This window comes from Zosterops lateralis (genome assembly GCF_965231275.1).
Source record: "Zosterops lateralis genome assembly, chromosome: Z".
In the NCBI taxonomy this organism is placed as follows: Eukaryota; Metazoa; Chordata; class Aves; order Passeriformes; family Zosteropidae; genus Zosterops; species Zosterops lateralis.
The window spans coordinates 79803751-79824443 of record NC_139800.1 but is presented as its reverse complement, the minus strand read 5'-3'; the positions used below and the strand labels follow the sequence as shown (position 1 = coordinate 79824443).

General features: G+C 41.8%; 1 protein-coding gene across 1 annotated transcript; it reads left to right on the top strand.

The window, feature by feature from the left end:
- The first annotated feature begins 2628 nt into the window (after positions 1 to 2628).
- LOC310923265 (zinc finger C4H2 domain-containing protein) lies at positions 2629 to 14053 on the top strand. The gene is made up of 5 exons (XM_083884476.1): positions 2629 to 2810; positions 6076 to 6247; positions 7488 to 7660; positions 8737 to 8899; positions 10005 to 14053. The coding sequence occupies exons 1-5, from the start codon at positions 2758 to 2760 to the stop codon at positions 10116 to 10118; spliced, it is 675 nt and encodes a 224-aa protein (XP_083740602.1). The 5' UTR covers positions 2629 to 2757; the 3' UTR covers positions 10119 to 14053.
- The last annotated feature ends 6640 nt before the right edge of the window (positions 14054 to 20693 follow it).

The window sequence follows — 20693 nt, the reverse complement described above, 5'->3', positions numbered from 1 at the left end:
GAGGTTTCTTAGGGAGAGCAGATGTGTGCCAAGCAGTTTATAAAAATACTGTGTTTTCCCAGTTTTGCAGGTCACAGGGCTGGAGGATGAAATAAAGGACGTGACCAAATGCAGGTATATTTAGGTATACCTTTGGGATGGGCCAAGATTAACATAGGCAGGGACTTAAACTTTTAGTTAGGTAGGATGCTCCAGCACAGAATTAATAAAATTTGCAAATACTTCAGACTTTGCTTAAAACACTGATATTTAAGGACTAGGTGCTTTGAAAATCTCAGGGCTAGCATGTAGTTGCTTCCTGTCAGTTTCAGAGTTGCTGGGCCTTCAGCTTCCCAAAGCATTCTGAAACCAGCACCAGCTTTCCCATAACATATGAAATGGCCAGTGCAATTGGGGTGATCCACTCATAGGAAAAAAATCTGGCAGATGTGAAGAATATGTTTTGAAAGCTCAAAACCTCAATGAGATACAGGAAGAATCTATTTCCATTTAAGGAACTCGGTAATTTAAACCAAATTTCATGACTTGGGATCCACCATTTTGACTCATCTATCTTCTGATATTTAGATTTTACAGTATTGCTGCACATTCTGCTTATGGTGGTGACTTGTACCTAATCCAGCAGTATATTAACCCAAGTTCAGTTCTGTTGTGTGTTTTACTGGGGACTCTTCTCCATTAGTCTTTTATCTCTAATATTTCTTTAAATGCTATTTATTTTTTAAAACGTTGCACTTTTTTAAAAAATGCAGTTAGAATATTAATATTTAATAGTTCAGCTATGAGGGTTCTACATTGCATCACTACATCCAGACTTGCAGAATTAATTGCTGTAGCTGGGATCATTATCTAAGGAGAAAATAAAAATTCTTCCAGTTGGAATTGTTCTGAAATAAATTTGTTGTCATAATGGTAAAGTGTGTGGACTGATGTTAGACTGTTAAATGGAAGCAGTTGGGGATTTTTGAACAAAAACTCAGTCCTGTGCTCAGTGAAGTAGAGGAGTATTTTAGCTTTGTTTTCATTCTGCATAATACTGCAACTTTTGAAATCTATTTGCCTGTTAGCTTTTGGTTTAAAAAGGATCGAACAACAACAAGGTTAAATTTTTCAGGATCACCTGAAATACTTTTTTAGTGTCAGTTTAGGACTAAGTCCCTTAGCTTTTTGAAAAATCCAGTCCACATGCTGGGAAAAACAGATTGTTATTTGGATCCCACATATCAAAGTTTATAATAGTACCAGAATAAATCATACATATCAGTGTGATGATTTTGGATCCTATAAAGATTTTGGATCCTATAAAGAACTGTCAGACCCGCTTTGTCTAGGGGAAAAATTGAAATGCAGACATTAAAACACTTGACCAAAGCCATGAAGCACAAGTTGGATGCTGCCAATTTGTATGTGCTGGGACTGCAAGTGTCAAACTTTTTGACCATTTTGAAGTGCTTTGAAAAGTGGAGATGTAATATTTTCTCTCCCTTTTTGAAACACGGAGAGAAAAATAACTGCTAATGCTTGTGGATGGGTTTACTTCCTAAGAACTTCCAACTGACTTAGAGGAGTTTGTGAAGTGGTTTTCTTAGTGTCATTCAAAGCAGAATAAAGGAACAAATTGAACTTGCATTTTTATCTTCTGCCCTCAATCTTTTAGCTGAGCCTGTAAAACCAGGATTCAAAAAATAGGATAAATAGTGCAAAAGTGGGCTGGGATTCTCATCACTCCTGTCCAAGGGCATTTTCCTTCTCTCCCTCTTGTCCTCACCTTGCCTGCTCTCACTCCCTCACTGTCTTGGCAACAAGATTCACTGGCTGACTGTAGCTAACTTGTCTTCTACCCCCTCCAACCAATTAGTTCAACTATCTAAATAATGAATGGAAGAAACCTGCCCCCTTTGAGCACACAGCTTACTTAGGGACCAGACCTACAATCCTCAATTTTTAAGGCAGTGAGAGTTTGCAATTGACTCAAATTACACGAGGATAAGAACTTTTGTGTTCTAATTTCTTTACACAAAGTGTACTGTGATTAAGAGGGTGCTGGTGCTATCATTGTTCTCCTTCATCTACCTTTTCCTTTATTTGAAGAACAAAACAATACAGGGAAAATAAATAATGAAGAAAGTAACTAAAACAACTTCTATTCACAGAGCATCTTCTATTCCCAACTGCTGCTTGTTCAGTATCTGTTCCAGAAAATTGCAAAAATTGGATTTGTTTGAGCAATTGGAACATTAAGTAGAAAACTCAGAGCATCCAGGAGAAAACAGCAGTAATGACTACAGCATGCCTTTTTGTCAAAGCTTTTAATCAAAATCACGAATTTGAAAAATCGACAGCTTTTTAGTGCGTATTCTAAGGAAATGCCAAACATCGCACGGATCTCAGAAGGAAGCCTTCTGCTCTTTTTGCACTCCTAACAACCTTTGGCATAATGAGGTGTGACAGATTGATTTAAAATGTAGTTGCAGGAAGAAGGGCAGGCGAGCTTTGCTCTGCCTTGTGGGTGTTGTAGTCGCTCTGCAGCATCTCTGCCCGGGCAGCAATAGGAACCTGGACTCCAAGTCCCACAGCTCCCACTAGAGCCTGCCGCACAGGCTCAGAGCCCATATGCGAGGAGGGGGTGACTACATTGTGTCTATTGTATGGGGTTTTTTTGTTTTGGTTTGGTTTCGGTTTGGTGGTGGTTTTTTTTTTTTTACCCCCTGGCATTTTGCGCGTTTCACGGGAGGTGTAAATCCGGGAGTAAAAAGCATGGCAGATGAGCAAGAAATAATGTGCAAACTCGAGAGCATCAAGGAGATCAGGTATGTTTGCTTTGTGCCCCATCGGGTACGCGAAGCAGCTTTTTCCTCGGGGGAGAGGAGGAGTTGCATCGATCCCAAAGTAGCTGTTGTGCTGCCGAGGGAAAGGGAACTACCGCCGGGTTTATCATGAGAGCTCAGAAGGCATTTTTCTGTGCGGGGAGGGAGCATCTGCTGCTGGGAATCGGCGCCGGAATGCGCGGTGGAGGGCGGTAATGGTCGTGCATTTGCAGAGCAGCAGCCCTGAGTGATACCGGGGGAAGGCGGAGTGCGGGGTGGGAAGGACTGAGCAGCCCCAGCGCGGCTGGGGGAGTGGTGTCGGGCCGCGGGTGTCGCGGGGGTTTGCTTGGTTTGTTTGTTTGGTTTTAACTCATTTGAATTAGTATTTTATATTCATGAAGCTCTGAGTCTGTTGTTTTGCCGCACTCACTCCCGGGCAGGGCTGAGAAGGAAGGGGGGGATGGCGAGGAAAGCAGGTCTGACACCCAAATCCGGGAGAGGACGTGCCCTGGGGCAGGACAGGGCTGGGCAGCGCCGCCGGCACCGGCAGAGCCCCAGCGGGGTGCAGGACAGCAATCCATCCATCCATCCATCCATCCACCCACCCACCCACCCGTCTGTCCTTCCGTCCGTCCATCCATCCATCCACCCATCCATCCATCCCTCCATCCATCCATCCATCCATCCATCCATCCATCCATCCATCCATCCATCCATCCCTCCATCCATCCCTCCATCCATCCATCCATCCATCCATCCATCCACCTACCCATCCATCAATCCATCCATCCATCCATCCATCCGTCCGTCCGTCCGTCCGTCCGTCCGTCCGTCCGTCCATCCATCCATCCATCCATCCATCCATCCATCCACCCACCTACCCATCCATCAATCCATCCATCCATCCATCCATCCATCCATCCATCCATCCATCCATCCGTCCGTCCGTCCATCCATCCATCCATCCATCCATCCATCCATCCCCCGCGGAGGGAGGGCGGCCTCAGGACCCTCCGGGGAGCGGTGGATCCGTGCGGGTGATGAGGGGGGAGCGGCTCAGCCTCGGCGGCTTCTCTGCCCTGCCCTTCCCAGCCACCGAGGGAGCCCCGCGGAGAAATCCCACCCCGTTGCCTCTGGAGCCGCCCGGGGACGGGGACACACCGGACCGGGGCTGTCTCTGCTGTCCCCTCCTGCCACAAGGCTGGAGCTGCCTCGGGCTGCGGTTCAGGCGGTGCAGAACGCCGGGAATTTGTATATAGGGTCCTTTATAGGGCGAGTTGCAGGATGCTTTGGAACAGGGGACTCATAAAAAGCCAGGCAGGGTACAGCACGTGCCCGCATGGGGAACGTTTTTCCTAACTTTAGGTGGGGCATTTCCACCCCTTGGCTTGGGGCACCGATTTTCAGGGTTGGGCCTGAGCTGTCTGTTTATTTGGAGGTGGTGCAGCTGAAAACCAGAGGACGTTAGAGGGGACAGAGATTTTGAGTGCAGCTGGGAGGTGGAAGGCATGCTGCCTGGGAAACCCAGAGCCATGAGAAGTGTTTTGGGACTTGGCACAGCCAGAGAGGGGCTACCAGAGAGGGAGGAGAGAGGGCTTGGAAAGAATCACAGTTCCCAGGTGATCACAGGGACTTCTGGCTGCTTGCAGCACCTCTAAGAAGCACATTGAACCATGGAACAAGAGAATTAAGCAGCAGAGTATGGGCCTCTGCCTTCTTCAAACAATACCACAAAGGTGAACAGAGATCAAGCAAAAATATTTGTCTGTCTACTATTTCCAAACTATTTGTAGGAAGAGATGTGACAGTGTAATAACAATGATTTTCTGCTCAACTGGTGCACAGGCTCTCTTTTAGAAAACAGATCTAAGTATGGCCTACTACAGTAAGTGGTCCAATTACTGTAACAATTTAATTATTTTTTTCAGTGTAAGTGGTATCCTGCATTTGGAAATTTACAGTGCATTCAGTTTTCTGATCACATATTCAAATAAGTGATATGTAAACTGCACTTGATGGATTTTTGCTATTATTTTCTGGCATGAGGTAGAGATAAGGTGATGTTTAGCTTTATTGTACACTGAAGTATCAAAAAAAGGTTGCTTGGATGTATTTTAAATAAAAAATAAAATCAGTCATAAAACCAGTCCTACTTGCAACATCAATGTCCATATTGAGTCACCTTTAACAAAATCTGACCAAATAAACCTATTTATTCATTCCCAAATCTTTTAAAATAAGCTTGCATTCTATGACGAGTTTCCTTCAAAATAAACATGAGATTTCCCTGTGTTTACAGATTCACCTTTGATAGACCTAGCAGACTTTATTTTAATCTGCATTCCATGTGCTCTACGGACAGAGGGGAAAGAAGTCTTCATGAACAAAATCAAAGAGCTTGCCCATTTGTGTAGTTGATCTCTATCATCTATTAATAAAGGCAGCTTAGCTGGGTTTTGAAGGAATGTGGGAATCTGATTTTGAATCTGATCTCTATATTCATATCTGTATCTATAGATAAATACATATAATTTGTAGTCAAGGAAATACTGCTTTCAGTAAATCCATTGTAGGCCACAATCCAAATATAAATCAGCACATGCTGATTTATATGCATTAAATGCTTCCACAGAAATAACCCTGTCATAAAATTAAGTAAATACCTAGAGACTCAGTGATCTGACTGGAGGGGAGATAATGAGAATCAGAGTGAATTTACTGATGAGAGATGCAGACACTTGTCATAATCACAAGAGAGGAATCGGGAATTTTTTAATTGTTCTGTTTTAAATCTCCTTCATTCATATTATCCCTGCTCAGGCCATCTGCTTCCGAATACATATTGTAGAAGTTATTTATTACTCTGTTTTTATCTCTTGCAGCTTTATATATTCCTGAAGTGAGAGAGCGAAGAGCCCAGGTCATATTGCTAGCTATGACACTTTGAATACATTACCATAATTAATTGTCCAAGTGACAGACCCTGCTTTCTCCCTTGCTCTGTTAAAACCTGGCAACATTCTACTGGTTTCATAGTTCAGTACAAGAATTCTCTTACCACTGAAAAGCTCAGCAAAAGAGATGGCATTAGAATTCAGTATTCTCCTTGTACCTCACCTTCTCTCAGACACATGTAGTCTCATTTTTGTCTATTGCTGCTCTTGCCTTCTTTCATCTATCAAATCCCATATAAAGTGACAGCTGGCAAAAATATGTTCCTGTGACTTACTGTCGTCTCTCTATCTTTTTAATTATCACTGGGATTCAGGAATAAGACTTTGCAGATGGAAAAAATAAAGGCACGGCTGAAAGCAGAATTTGAAGCCCTGGAGTCTGAGGAGAGGCACCTGAAGGAGTATAAACAGGAGATGGACCTGCTGCTGCAGGAGAAGATGGCCCACGTGGAGGAGCTGCGACTGATCCACGCTGACATCAATGTGGTATGTGACAGCCCAGCTCAGGCAGCCTGACTGAGACACAGCTGGATGTGAACCATTCCACAGGTTGTGGAATTATGCACACGAGTGAACATCACTGGTTCAATAATGTGGATTTTACAACACCATGTTAGGATTCTACAGAGGGTGCAAAGTAAATTTGCCTTGGGACAATTGTTTTTTTCCCTTTGTAGGGCAGGATATATTGTCATAATAAGCTGCTGTACCGAGAGGATAGATAACCAAGCCTGTTGTGGCTATGACTTTACCTGTAGCCACAGTGATACCACTCCAGCTGTCCCATAGAAAACAATCCTTCCTGTTAGTCTTTTCTCATTTAGCACCCAGAAACAGAAACTTTGCCAGCTAGGTGGGGACTAAAAGATTTTGAGAAAATACATGTTTGTTAAGTTCATAATAAGAGCTGATGTTCGTCACAGAGTGGAATCACCAAACATCAAAAAGCATCAGCCTGAAGGGAATTAATAGAAATAAGACAAAAAAAATTTATGAACAGTGAAGAATAGCCAGTTAGGGGGGCTAAATAGGGAATATATTTTTAGATACATTTTTTATGCCATGTTAGGGCACTTACATGGGGTTTGTAGCTCTGAACATATCTCTGTGCTGCACTGGAAGAAGAAAACTCCAACAAGTAAAAAAGTACAAGCTATGTACTGAATGTGCAGACTTCATTTATTTATGACTTCAGATGTCTGCTGTCCCCGTACAGCTGCATAACCTCAGCTTCTGTTTCATCCTATTCTCTTTTTGCAGTCAAATTGTCTTTTGCTCTGCTGCTTTTCCCACTTGCTGCAGTAAGAGAAGCAGAACCCTTTCCTCAGCTTGTTTGTTAACTTCTGCCAGTCAGTGTTCAGGTATCCTAGAAACACAGAAAATTAGTTTATGGTACTTTAAGCTCTTTTTTAACATCTCTTGAGAGTTTTCCATAGCTCTTCATGTGCCAAATTTATTTGTAGCATGTCTCTCTGCTTTTTCTGTTGTTCAAAAGGTCCTATAGGTTAAGTGCACCTTTTTAAATGAAAATGCCTCTCATATGTCACTTTCTGTTGCTTCTTCTTGGCCCATTTTTCATCCTTCCAATACCTCAAGTCTTTGCTTTACTATTGCATTGTCTCAAATCTCTTCCAACCTGAGTGAGAAAAATCTTTTTTCTGATACAATCTGTTGCCCAGTCAGAGTGGAACAGCTCTTTAAAAACGTGCCCAACGTCCTGTTTCAGATGGAGAACACTATCAAGCAGTCTGAAAATGACCTTAACAAGCTCTTGGAGTCAACTCGCCGGCTCCACGAGGAGTACAAGCCCCTAAAGGAGCACGTAGACGCCCTGAGAATGACTCTGGGGCTGCAGAGGCTGCCAGACCTATGTGAAGAGGAAGAGAAACTGTCCCTTGAGTAAGTCTCCAAAGAAAATTTTATGCTTTCTTTCAATTTTACTGGTCATTTTCTCATTTTAATTTTGTTGGTGGATGGGGAAAAAAACCCAACAAACCCAAGAGGTAAGCATGGAAAACAAAAGTTAACAAAAAAGAGATGTGGAGGACATTTGTTACAAGTTAAATTTAGGTTATTCCAAACTCCAAACTTTACATACCACGTGCAGACATTCAGTGGTGGTTGGCCTTCTAGGTTTTATACTGTGTGTTGCTTTTTTTATCTTTTTCTTTTCCCCCGAAAATTACTTGTTTAGCAAGCAGTAGTAGAAGGCAATACATGAGAGGGATACAAACCAAGTATTATTCACTTGGGCTGTGCTGCTGATAGCCAATTTTACTTTTTGCTGCCTGCACATGGCAGTGGCTTTTAGTCAAATACTTGTGACTGTCAGCAAGTTTCCCTGAGATGTGGAATAGATTTCGATAATAAATCTCAGTCTCATTTTTATGTATAACCTAGGCAGGGGAGAGTGACAGAATTAGCTACTATTCAAAGAACAGTGTCCTAAGCTTGACCGATCAGTTTTAAATGCAAAAGATGTATTAAATAAGCATATATTTCTCCTACTGCCCAGTACAATTAACATAGTTTTCACAGGCACACGGTTTTCAAGATTTCCTCTGTACTTTTATAGAAATGTTGTTTTATAGTCCAAACATCTTGACAGTACAAAGAGCGTATTAATCTGTTTATTAATTTGTTGTGTACAAAAGTTACTAATTTTAACAGAATAAAATAGAAAAACTGCTTGAGAGAGGTGCATCTGAAGCTGTTGTCTATTTTTCATCTTACTTGACTTATATCCAGTCTGGAATCTGGCTGAAGTGCAGAAATGCAGAAGAAAACACTACATATTCTATTTATGAACTAGTCCATGTGTAGGCAATTTGGCAGTTTGACTCTAGTGGAGAAACATGATAGGGAAATGTGATCCACTGTATTTTAACACCAAATATCCTTTACAGACTGATGAAATAACTCCAGAAGGTGGTTAATTTTTTGTTTGTTTGTTTGTTTGTCATTCTTTCATCTAGCTACTTTGAAAAGCAGAAAGCAGAATGGCAGACAGAACCACAGGAGCCTCCCATCCCAGAGTCTCTGGCTGCAGCTGCAGCAGCTGCCCAACAGCTGCAGGTGGCCAGGAAGCAAGATACCAGACAGACAGCAACTTTCAGACAGCAGCCACCTCCAATGAAGGTCAGGAGATGGAATGTGCTGGGGTTTCTTTTTTGTCATTGGAATGTATTTATGTTTAGAAAGCGATCAGTGTTTGTCAAAAGGAAAAATTACGTGTCCTGATTCTGATTTTCCTTGTAGTGGTTCAAAACAAGAGCAAAAAGCAGACCAAAGTATTAACACCAGTCATCCAGGGTTGAGGATAAGAATCTTGTAGGACTTAAGAGTCACCCTTGGCAGGGGGGTAGACAATTCCCACTCCTCTGGTGTTTCACATGGGAGCAAGCCATGTAAGAAAGAGAAAAAAAATCTTGGCGAAAAAAAAGGAGGCTCTTAGTTAATGTCATATGTAGTCATATTAAAAGCAATGTACATATTTTATGAGGGAAATTAAAAGTGGCATAAATTGCTAGGAAAGTTGCACGCTTCTGCACTTGGAATCTTCAAGAGTAACGTGGGTTAATTTAACATAACCACAGGCACTTAAGTGACAGTTTTATTCAGCTCCTCATGTAGTGAGAAGAGTTAAGTAGTTACATAGGGGTAACATTTTTCCCATTGAGGTTCCAAAGAGTCACTAAGAAAGCAAACTGATGTAGGTACAACCCAAAGTAACATACTTAGTATCTGTAGTTTGGCAATTGAAAAGCCTTTCTCCAAGGAATAGGCTTCAGTCAAACATAAATTAAAGGGCTTAGTCTGGAGCAAAATGGCAGAGTTCCTTGTGTTAAATATGTGGAATTCATCCAATCACCTGCTCCTGCCTTCAATTCTGTGACATTGCAGTTGGCCATCACTGTAACCTCTCTGACTTAGTGAGCTATTAGCCAGGTAAACACCTTTAAAACACCACTGTAGCACTGAACACAAAATAGAATTTGAAGGTACTGATACATGTATGAACCACATGTCTGCAGAAAGGTAGTTGTAATTCAATGAGATGCTCCTGTTTTCCAGTTGGCCTGAAATTACAATCCACATACCTCGACTGTATAGAATAGCACCAGTTTGCCTTTGAAGGCAAACTTGGTTTTTGTCTGTGCTGTAACTCAGAGTGTGACACTCAATAACCCACGTACCAACACCACTTTGATGTTTGTAACAAGAGGCTGCAATTGCATTTCAGGCGTGTTTGTCGTGTCACCAACAAATCCATCGGAACGCGCCCATTTGTCCACTCTGCAAAGCCAAGAGCCGGTCTCGGAATCCCAAAAAGCCCAAGAGGAAACAGGATGAATGAAATCCAGAAGACTGACAAGCTGTGTGACCTGTCCCAGTACTCTTCCAGTAAAATGGCAAATTTGCCCAGACTTTGCTGAATTGCAGACTCAAGTATGACCTTGTCTCATTGTTTTCTATTTAAATGCGATGTAAGCACAACGTTCCTGCTCTAAGTTCCTTCCAGTCTTTTAGGATTTTGTTTTAGGAAAGTAAATATTACTGGTGCTACAGTTTAACATTTCGATTGTTCCATCTTTTGTACTCCTAAACAAACTGGAATTCTTTGTGCAAGTATCTTAAATGTCAGGCTATTTCTATTGATCATATGTGATTACCATAAATGCTTTTATGTTCTCTTTTTAAAAAACAGATGTTACTAAAAGATTATTCTGTTTTCTCCTGATAACAGGAGACTATTTGAAGTGCTGAAATAGAAGACTGTCTGTTTGTATCATTGAAGAACAGTTTGTTTTCCAATCTCATAAGACTGGGTAGGTTTCGGTATCCAGTGGGACTCTTTTTAAATGGGGAATGTTCAGGGAAAACAAGATTTGTTTTACAGAAAGTCAATGCATTAAGGACACACATGGGTTTTGATTTACTGAAGTTGGTTGTACCTCTCTCTTAAACTTGACTTAAAACTTGGAAAGGTGCTGGCTGTGTATGAATTTCTAAAAATGATGTAATTTGCCATGCTTTAACATCTTAACATGTTATTATTTTCAGCAATCAAAAGACTGATTGACTTAAGACCAAGGCTGAAATGAACTGTATTTAGTGCTCCTCCTAGGCTCTATGGCTGGCCAGCACACTGTGGTTCTCTAGGAAACATGCAGGATATATCCCAGATCTTTATGTGCACAGACTGCACATCAGCCATTCTGCATATCTTCTGTTCCTGCCAAGATCTGGCAGACATATCCTCCACTGGAGCATAGGAAGTTCAGGAATATGCATGAGGAACAGTGTCAACTAAAAATTATGTATTTCACCACAACCAACAAGCTTTGGTGTCATTGTCCTCCCTCAACCAAAACTTTCTAATTTTTTTGTCTTTTAATAGGTCATTTCCAAATAAGCTTTAATTCAGGGTCATTTGTTTTCTTGTTCCCTGTTTGCCAAAAGAACCCTGACTAAGAAAACTGGAGTAGATCACTCCCTGTATGTCTTCCTTTTGTTCCATGTAATGTAATAACAGTTCTTGCAATGGGGAAGATGGCAGTGATTCAGTTACAGAACTGGCACTTGATATTTACTCATCTCTAATCCCAGTTTTGTGACCACCTTTGTTGCCTAAATTGATCTCAAGTCTTAAATATTCTAGTCACTAACTCTGGGAGGCAGGAACTGCTTGTTCACATTCTTATCTCTCTAGCCCAGGTTTCTCTCTACTATTATGTTAGAGTGGTTATATTGAGAATTTGGCTTGTTAGATAAGAAGAACAGGGAAACCCCAAGCCTCTGCTCCAAGAACGTTGGCAAATCCTGGTAATAAACCCACACGATGCAATTTTGTTGGCCAAATCACATATGTTACCATTAAGTTACTTCCTAAATCTGCCACAAAGTACACGAGTGATTTACTGAATATAGTCCTAAAACTTAAGCCACGTTCAGGAGGTATTCCCCCATTTTAATGTTACATAGTCAAATCAACATCTGTCAACAGCAGACTGAATGTGGACCACTTGCCCCTGACATTATGTGAAGAGCAGATTCTGCCAACTGAATTACAGGGATTTGGTCTCTGATATAGCAATAATGGGAGAATGTCTGACTCCATGCTCCAAATGGCAATGTTGTGTTTTGCATGTTTTGTAGCACAAATACTGGATTCTACAGTTTTAAATGCCACGGTGGTCACATGCTGTGTGCCCTGTCCAGAGCAATTCCTATGGAGTTGAAGAGAAAATGCACAGAGTTAAAAGACAGTATGTGGACTTCCCCGAAGTGCAGACATGAGAGCAGCACGCTTTGAAGGTGGTTGTACATAAATTTAAGAAGTAGTGACAATGGAGTGGGCGAATGGTCTGCAATGAAGTAGTGTGAATAGAAGGATTGATTTGTAGAGACTTGAGTTGCAGTTCTGAAGTAGGTAGGGTTAGTCATAGTTGTTCTCACTTCACTGCTACTTTGCCAGGTCCTTTCTTTCTTTCTTGGGAGATTCCTGAACTGAAGTATCCTTGAGGATGCACCATTTACTAATTTAGTACAACAGTTTTGTATTTTTACTTTTTTAAACTAGTCTCATGTGTTCTTGTGTTTTACAAGGTTAGGGTTTGGTTTGGTTTTTCTGGTTTTTTTTTTAAAGTGAATTTGACATACTGTGTTTGCATCAATTGTACTAGTATTTACAAATTTTCACTCTCTTTGCAAAGTTCTGCCATGGGAATAGCATGGATTGCTGAGAGTGAGTGTATCTGGAGATAAGTCAGCAGAGTGCCCTGGCTGCCACAACCTGGGGTACCTCAAGCCCAGCACTGCCAGCTGATTGTCTCACTCTGCACTGCACTGTGAGGCACTGGGGGCAGTTTGGGATGCCTCAATGCAGGAGGGACATCAGACTATTGCAGTGTTCTAGAGGAGGTGTGTGACCAAGATTGCAAAAGGTCTCAAGGACAAGACCCATGAGGAGCAGCTGAGGACACTTTGCTTGTTCAGTTTGGAGTAAAGAGGGCTGAGGGGTGTCCTCATCACAGCCTACAGCTTCCTCGAGGGGGAAGCAGAGGAGGAGGTGCTGATCACCCTCTGATGACAAGATAGGAGGAAATAGAATGAAGATGCATTGAAGTTCAGATTGGACATGAGGAAAAGGTTTTTCTCTGAGAGAGTGGTCTGTCACTGGTCCAGTGGCCCAGGGAAGTGGCCAGGGAACCAAGCCTGTTCAGGGTCTGAGGAGCACCTGGATGACACTCAAAGCCACATAGATTAATGCCAGGTAATCCTGTGGGGAGCAGAGAGTGGGACTTGATGATCCTTATGGGTCCCTTCATACTTGAGATATTCTATGATTCTAGCCATTTCAAGGAGATAAAATATGTGTTATGTATTAGGGGACCATGGGTTTGCGGCAGGGAGGGAAGCAGTGTCTTTCATGGGGAAAGAGTATTATTTTCTCTCACAGAATAATCACAGAATTTTAAATGAAGAACTCTTCTCGTGACAGCCCCAGGCTCTTTTCTCCCAGGCAACTCTCTCAAGAGACTGGATGAATAATTATGAAATATTGATTTCTTGGTGTTCAGACACAAGAGGAAGCTGTCTGAAGTACCGAATACAAGTCTGCTGCATTTTTGCTTCATGGAGCAGCAATGGCTTCTTCGTTTGCATCTAAAGTCTTTGTGGATACTTCTTCACTTCACTTAAATGTATTCTTATTTGGGTCAAATTCTCTGAACAGCCACATTGAAACCCTCCTCAAAGCTTAGGAGACTTTCATATTACCCAAGTCTGGTTTAACCCTGTCTTTGTAGTTCTGTTTTTAAAAGGGTATCCAAGTAACAGCAAAATAACTGGATTCTCTTGGTATAGATGGTTTCCAGGGTCTTTTCCTGGATCATCAGTTGCCTCAAAGGATAATCCTGTTATCCTCAAAGGATAATCTGCAACCAAACAGAAATAATCCCAAATAAAATTCCAAGCCTTTTGCCCAGCCATAACTCTAAGCTCATAAATAAAAGGATGCAAACACTGTACTGTATCTAAATCCTTTGCTATAGAAATTTTCATACCCAAGCTGGGGTGGATCAGTTGTTCAAACTTTAGTGCCACGGACACCATTAACTACAGAGAAAATATAAGGCAAATTTAAATATTTGCACTTCCTGAATTCAGCCTCAGCTTTCCAAACAGGAACCTGACTGAACCTGAAGTGGCTTCAGCGTACATAACCTAAATTTAAAAGAAAGACATTGATGTGTTACTTTAAATGCCATACTATTCAAGAAATTAAGACTTCACTAGCACTTTAAATAAATAAAAAGTGCTTTATTCATTTATTTTACAGTTTTCTAATTCCTCCAGCATACGTTTTTCATTTTAGTATTTAGGTATTCTAGCAATATCTGGTGTTTTCACTGGCTTCTGTGTTTTAAGTATTTTACTCCTGTGCCTCATAGGAGTAACAGTGTGAGATCTGTTTAATTTGTCTGTACAGTCCTTTTTAATAAATGTTTGTTTCATGCCATGCTTTCCTCCTGCAGAGTGTTTTCACATCTGTTATTTGCTTATGCTACTAAGAAGCCCAGGTGGTAAAACTCAGCTCTCTGATTATACAGGATACACTTAGCCACAGTTCTATTATATCTTTATAGAAATTTTATGGAAATGAATATGGGGAAAGAAAGATCTCTTCTAATGAGTTTTAGAATACAGAAAGGAAAAGGAGATAGCATGACAAGTTTTAACCTAGTCAGACTTCTCAGTTTTGCCTTCTGAAGTTAAATTTGAAAGCACCAAGAAACACAATTCTTTCTCCAATTTAAGGTACAGGATAGCTGTTTTTTGGTTGGTTGGGTCTTTTTTTTTTTTTTTTTTTTTTTTTTTTTTTTTTTTTTTTCCAGGAGCCGTGTTTTGCCATTAGGAGATTATCTACCAGTGCTTGCTACAAGTTTCTTCTCTCATTAGACCTGGTGACTGAGGACTCATGGGAGCACTCCCTAACCCAAGTCTGTCAGGAAAGCCCACATATGCTGTACACCGCTAGCAAAGGATGTAATCTACTACATGTAATGAAAATTGTGCTGAGAAACAGCATAATCCACTGGCATAGCTGGATTGAGAATGTCCATCCCAGACCTCACAGAGCTTGGAACCTGAGACTTGTTAAATATAAGAGGCTTTTTTTTTTTTTTTTTTTTTCCTTATGGAGAGACTGTCTTCAAACACACAAAAACCACAAAATCAAACAAGTACTCCAATTTTCCTTGGACCATAGCTAATCCAAGACAAAATAAATAATTTTGATATCTGCTGATTTTGTTTAGCAATATGAATTGTTCAGGCTTTGAAACAACCTGCCCTAATTTCTGTCCATCCTGCTGCTTTTTTCAGTTCCTTAATCCTAATCTCAGCTGTAACATGACTTGTAAAGTAGTCACAAAGCTAATATGCATTCATACCTTCCTAAGAACTAATGCTGAAATATTCCCTGTAACTAACATCAGCTTCCACCACATTTTCCTGAGCTTAGCAGATTCTGCAGTAAAATCAGCTTCAAACCCCTGGATCTTCCTAAATCTAATATTAAAGTGTAGCATTAAAAATCATCTAATATATTTCAAGGAAAAAAAAAATCAAAACAAAGCACCAAGTCTTTTCCCTCCCTTAAAATCACTACTTCAAAATTTGTATTGTGCTTGTCAGGTTTTACTCTCACGAGCCTTACTCTTAAATTCCCCACTTCGGTCTATTTAAGTGAAGTGGTTTAGTGGTGGATTTAGCAGTGCTGGGTTAATGGTGGGACTTTGATGGTCTCAAAGTTCTTTTCCAACATTGTTACCCCTGCCCTTAGAGGGGCAACAAGTTGTGATGTGGGTGTGGACCCTCACAGAGGACAGCAGGCAGCAGCAGGGCCAAACATGGAAAGCTCTTTATTATTTGACTCCAACAGGATTATATACATTTTGTACAGAGGGCCCAGATTGGCCCAAGGAGGTTACAACCTCCTGACTCCGTTGGTCATTGTGACCATCAGCCAAGTTCTCTCTCAGAGAACAACTATGCAAAACATACAGATAAGTTCTGAGAACACAATATTGTTTATGTGAAGCAGCGTGAGAAAGCTGCTGCAAAGGTTCAAACACTCAAAAGCAAGAAAGTCAGGGGCGACACAACATAAATTATTCTAAAGTTCTTTATCTCTGTCCTGTCCCCCCCTCGCTGTTTCTCTCTCCTTTTTCTTGTCTCTGTTTTCTGTTTTTCTCTCTCCCATTCCCAGCCTTGTGCTTTCCCTGTACAACCCCACCACCAAGCTGGTTACCTCTTCCCTTTCCTCTTTCCTCTTTCCTCTTTCCTCTTTCCTCTTTCCCCTTTCCCCTTTCCCCTTTCCCCTTTCCCCTTTCCCCTTTCCCCTTTCCCCTTTCCCCTTTCCTCCTCCCCTCATCACACGTCCTGCTGCTCACTCTTGGTGGGCTCCCTCTCTGTCCAGCAGCCCATTACTCCAGGAGCTGACCAGGCATCCTGATGGCATCTGTGGTCCTGTACTCACGGTTCTTAGACAGTTTTTATTTATGTCTCTGGGTCACATTTTTTTTTATGTTTTGGCCATACAAATGCAGACACACATAAATATAAATATATATAAAATTGAAAATATAAAAAATATAATTTATATATATACAAAATATATAAATTAGATAATAAAGGGCTTGAAAACGGGATAAAATACGATCTCTGTGAAGGCAACAGGAGCAGCTCCGCCTGTTTTGTGTCACCGCAGGGCTGCGCGCTTGGATCGCTGCTGCCACCTGGTGACGGCCCGCGGTACTGCAGCCCCCCGCGCCGCTCGCTGCTGCCGCCCGCAGGTCAAGAGCGGCACTGCACCCGCGGGGCGCCTCGCTGCTGCCCCTGCCGGTCAAAGGCGGCGCTGCAGCCCAGAAATCCAACCCAAAAACTGCCGCGACCCGGCAGTGCTTTGGACACTGCCATAAATCATTTATATATAAAGTGTTATAGATGTTATAAATGCAACGGCAAAAATTGGATTAATAAAGAAACAATTTATTAATAAAACAATCCCAATCACCGACAAAGAGAGAAAACCACAAATAGGACGGGCAGCGCAGCGCTGGGTGGACAAGGGGTCCGCACCCTAAGGTACAGATTTTCCCAAATCCACACGGAGTGGATCACAGCTCGGGGTTTTATAGGAGTTTTCATGTCCCAAGGCAAAACAGGTGTGGGGAATAGTCCAGCAAATAGTCCAAATAATCTTTGGATGGGTTTCCCGGATTTGTAGAACTTTGCAAATTGTATTCCGGGAAAGTTCCTTTCACATGCGGATCCGGCCCGCTGGTCCATGATTATTCCAATGTGTAGTCTCCGGCAGAGAATTCCTCTTCATTCAGGGAGGAATTTCTCCATCTGGGTATGATGCCAAATCTTATCTTGGTCAGCCAGTGTCTTTGTCCATCCTGATGGCTCCTGTCCTGTTCTTTGTCTCAGCCTGGGAAGCGGTTGCTGTATGGGCAGCCGCTTGGCTTGAGAGAAATTTTTTTTAAAACAGACTATACCTTTTCACGTTTTTATATTAACGCCAATCTAACATATATTTCTATATTTTTCATCATAATTTTTTACCCTAATGTCACATTCATCACACAGAGAATGTATTGCATTTAATAATTCATGCTGAAATAAAATATAAATAAATTAATGGAGAAGCCTCAGTTCTGCAAAAACTAGGCTTGCATTCCAGGATGGGTGTCTCCAGCAAAAGAATAATGGAAATAAACTCTTGAAAAGGTGTTCCTGGCCCTAGAGATGGGCCATTGACAATGATTAATCAAGGATGAGCTGAACCAGATAAGACTCAACAACTCGATCCACTCAAAGCAGCCTTCCCAGGAAAAATAATCAACTCGCCGGGCTCTGCCCAGAAACCTATTCAGGAGGGGGACTGCCTCAAAAGGAAAACTCAAGGATACATCATCCCAAAATAGTGAACAAATATCTAGCCTTGGGGGAAATAAGCTGTATAAAAACTGGACTCATGGTGGTGGGATTTGTGAACAGGGAAGGACAGAGACCTGTCCCTACATTCACTCGGTCCCGATCCCAGGCTCGGGGCTGTCCTTTTATTGTGGCTTTCCAAATTTATTGTCACGCGAAAATAAACTTTGTGGGTTTTTATTTTATTTTTTCAAATCTGGCTGTTTCATTTATAACATAAAGTAATTCGTGCTCAGAAATTAAAGAATCTAAAATTGGAAGCTTACAAGCGACTGCCAGGGAAGGCCGATTTGGCACTGTGAGGCACAGGCGGCACCAAGGAAAAATATGAATTTACAACAGAAAAGAGATGCTGCAGCCGGAGGTGGATCGTTACCAGGGCTGGGTGGGACTGCACGAGTGATTGATACTTGATATGCATCTGTGATAAGACAATTGGAGTAATCATGAGTGTGCATCCCAACGACGACTTCTTGTAAATAATCAAGCTCTCCTCCCTGCCCAGAAAACAGTTTCAAAAAATTCAAAAGACACATGAATATGCAAACTGAGCAAAAGCGGACAAAGAACCTGGCCTTAGGGGAAATAAACTATATAAATATCCAACCCCTCAGTGGCCGGATTTGTGAACGGGGAAGGTTCGGTGCGAGAGAGGCCAAACGGAGGTTCACCCAGCGCCGACCCTGGGATCGGTGTTGTCCTTTTTATTGTGGCTTTCCCCAGTCGCTGTTTGTAGCGAAATAAAATCTGATTTTGATTATTAATCTGGCGATTTCATTTATAACAGACACTTTGTACACTTTGTACACTTTTTACCCTTTTTTACCTTTTTTTTACCCTTTTTTACACTTTTTCTGCTCAAGGCTGCTGCCGGGAGGGAAACCCCCGGTACCAAGCCAGAGCCAGCGCTGGCCACCGGGGCCCGGGAGCAGTGTGGGAGAACAGCAGAAATACAACACCCAAAACCCACAGCTGTCTCCTCTCCGAAGCCGGGCAAAGAGTGACCACCCCCAGTTAAGAAACTGACAAAAGAACCCAGGTCTCCTCTCTCCCCCAGAACAATTTCAAGGGTGTGTGAAGGCACTCGGCTTCTTCTTTTGTCTCCTGATCGCTATTTTCCATCTCCCTGACAACAAATGCGAAGAAATTCCCTGAAAAAACCTAACACCCAACACACAGAAACTCAAATAGAGAAGTGCCATAGCTGAGATTTTTTTTTTTTTTTTACTATTTCCACAGCTTGAGTTCACATTATCACTGCTTTTCTCATTCCCTGTGGCTGGGGAACTTCTTAAAGACATAACAACATTGTCACTAGATATGAACAACTGTGTAAAAGCTTTGCAGTTACACACGATAGTGTTATAAATGCAATGGCAAAAATCGGATTAATAAAGAAACAATTTATTAACAAAACAATCCCAATCACTGACAAAGAGAGAAAACCATAAATAGGATTTGCAGTGCAGCGCTGGGTGGACAAGGGGTCCATACTCTAAGGTACAGTTTTCCCAAATCCACATGGAGCAGATCGCAGCTCAGGGTTTTATAGGGGTTTTCGTGTCCCGAGGCAAAACAGGTGCCTGGAATAGTCTGGCAAATAGTCCAAATAATTTTCGGATGGGTTTCCCGGATTTGTCGAACTTTGCAAATTGTATTCCGGGAAGGCTCCTTTCACATGTGGATCAGGCTCACCAGTCCATGGTGATTTCAATGTGTATTCCTCGGCAGAGAATTCTCTTTCATTCGGGGGAGGAATTTCTCTGTCTGGGTATGATGCCGATTCTTATCTGGGTTGGCCAGTGTCTTTGTTCCTCCTGATGGCTCCTGTCCTGCTCTTTGTCCCAGGACTGGGGGATGGCAGCAGCCTGGCTGGGAGGGAATTTTCTACAGACTGTACCTTTTCACATTTTTTATATTAACATCAATCTAACATATATTTCTATATTCTTTTATCACGAATTTTTACCCCAATGCCACATTTATCACAATAGGGTGAGACTCATAGCTCCCATAAGTGGATATAAATTGCTCCCTCCCACAAGACCTGGTTGTGCAGTCAAGGACTCAAACTACAGGGACTGTCACCATCAGCAGGACACTGAACTGTCACACCAGCCTTTGTTTCCCCCAAACAGCTGCTGATATGTTGTCTGTAACGTCTGACAGGCTATGATTTCTTACAAGGATTTATTTTATTAACAAGCCGTGTGGGGAGTCTTTTTACTTGATGTCTTGCTAAGAGCAAAGTTATTTTGCTCATTAATTACAGATACAAGATTTGAATGGGCGAAAGGGCTCTTGTTTTCTCTCTGTTCCAGCTAGTTAACAACAGTATCTGGTAAGAAGAAAAGGAGAAAAAACAGTCATGCAGAAGTAGATCCTGGAAGATTGAAAGGCTGCCTTGTGGCCTGCCTTGAAGATGCTGGGTGCTATAAATGAAACAGCCAGATCTGAAAAAATAAAATAAAATAAAATAAAATAAAATAAAATAAAATAAAATAAAATAAAACAAAGTTTATTTTCGCGTAACAATGAATTTGGAAAGCCACGATAAAAAGACAGCCCCAACCCTGGAAGCGGGACCAAATGAACATAGGGAGAGGCATCTATCCTTCCCTGTTCATGAATCCCATCACCAAGAGTCTAATTTTTATACAATTTATTTTCCCCAAGGCTACATCTTTTGTTCACTATTTTGGTATGATGTATTCTTGAGATTTTCTTTTGAGGCAGTCCCCCTTCTGAATTAGTTTCTGGGCAGAGCCCGGTGAGTTGATTATTTTTCCCGGGAAGGCGGCATTGGATGGGTCAAGTTGTTGAGTCTTATCTGGTTCAGCTCATCCTTGATTAATCATTGTCAATGGCCCATCTCCAGGGCCAGGAACACCTTTTCAAGAGTTTATTTCCATTATTCTCTTGC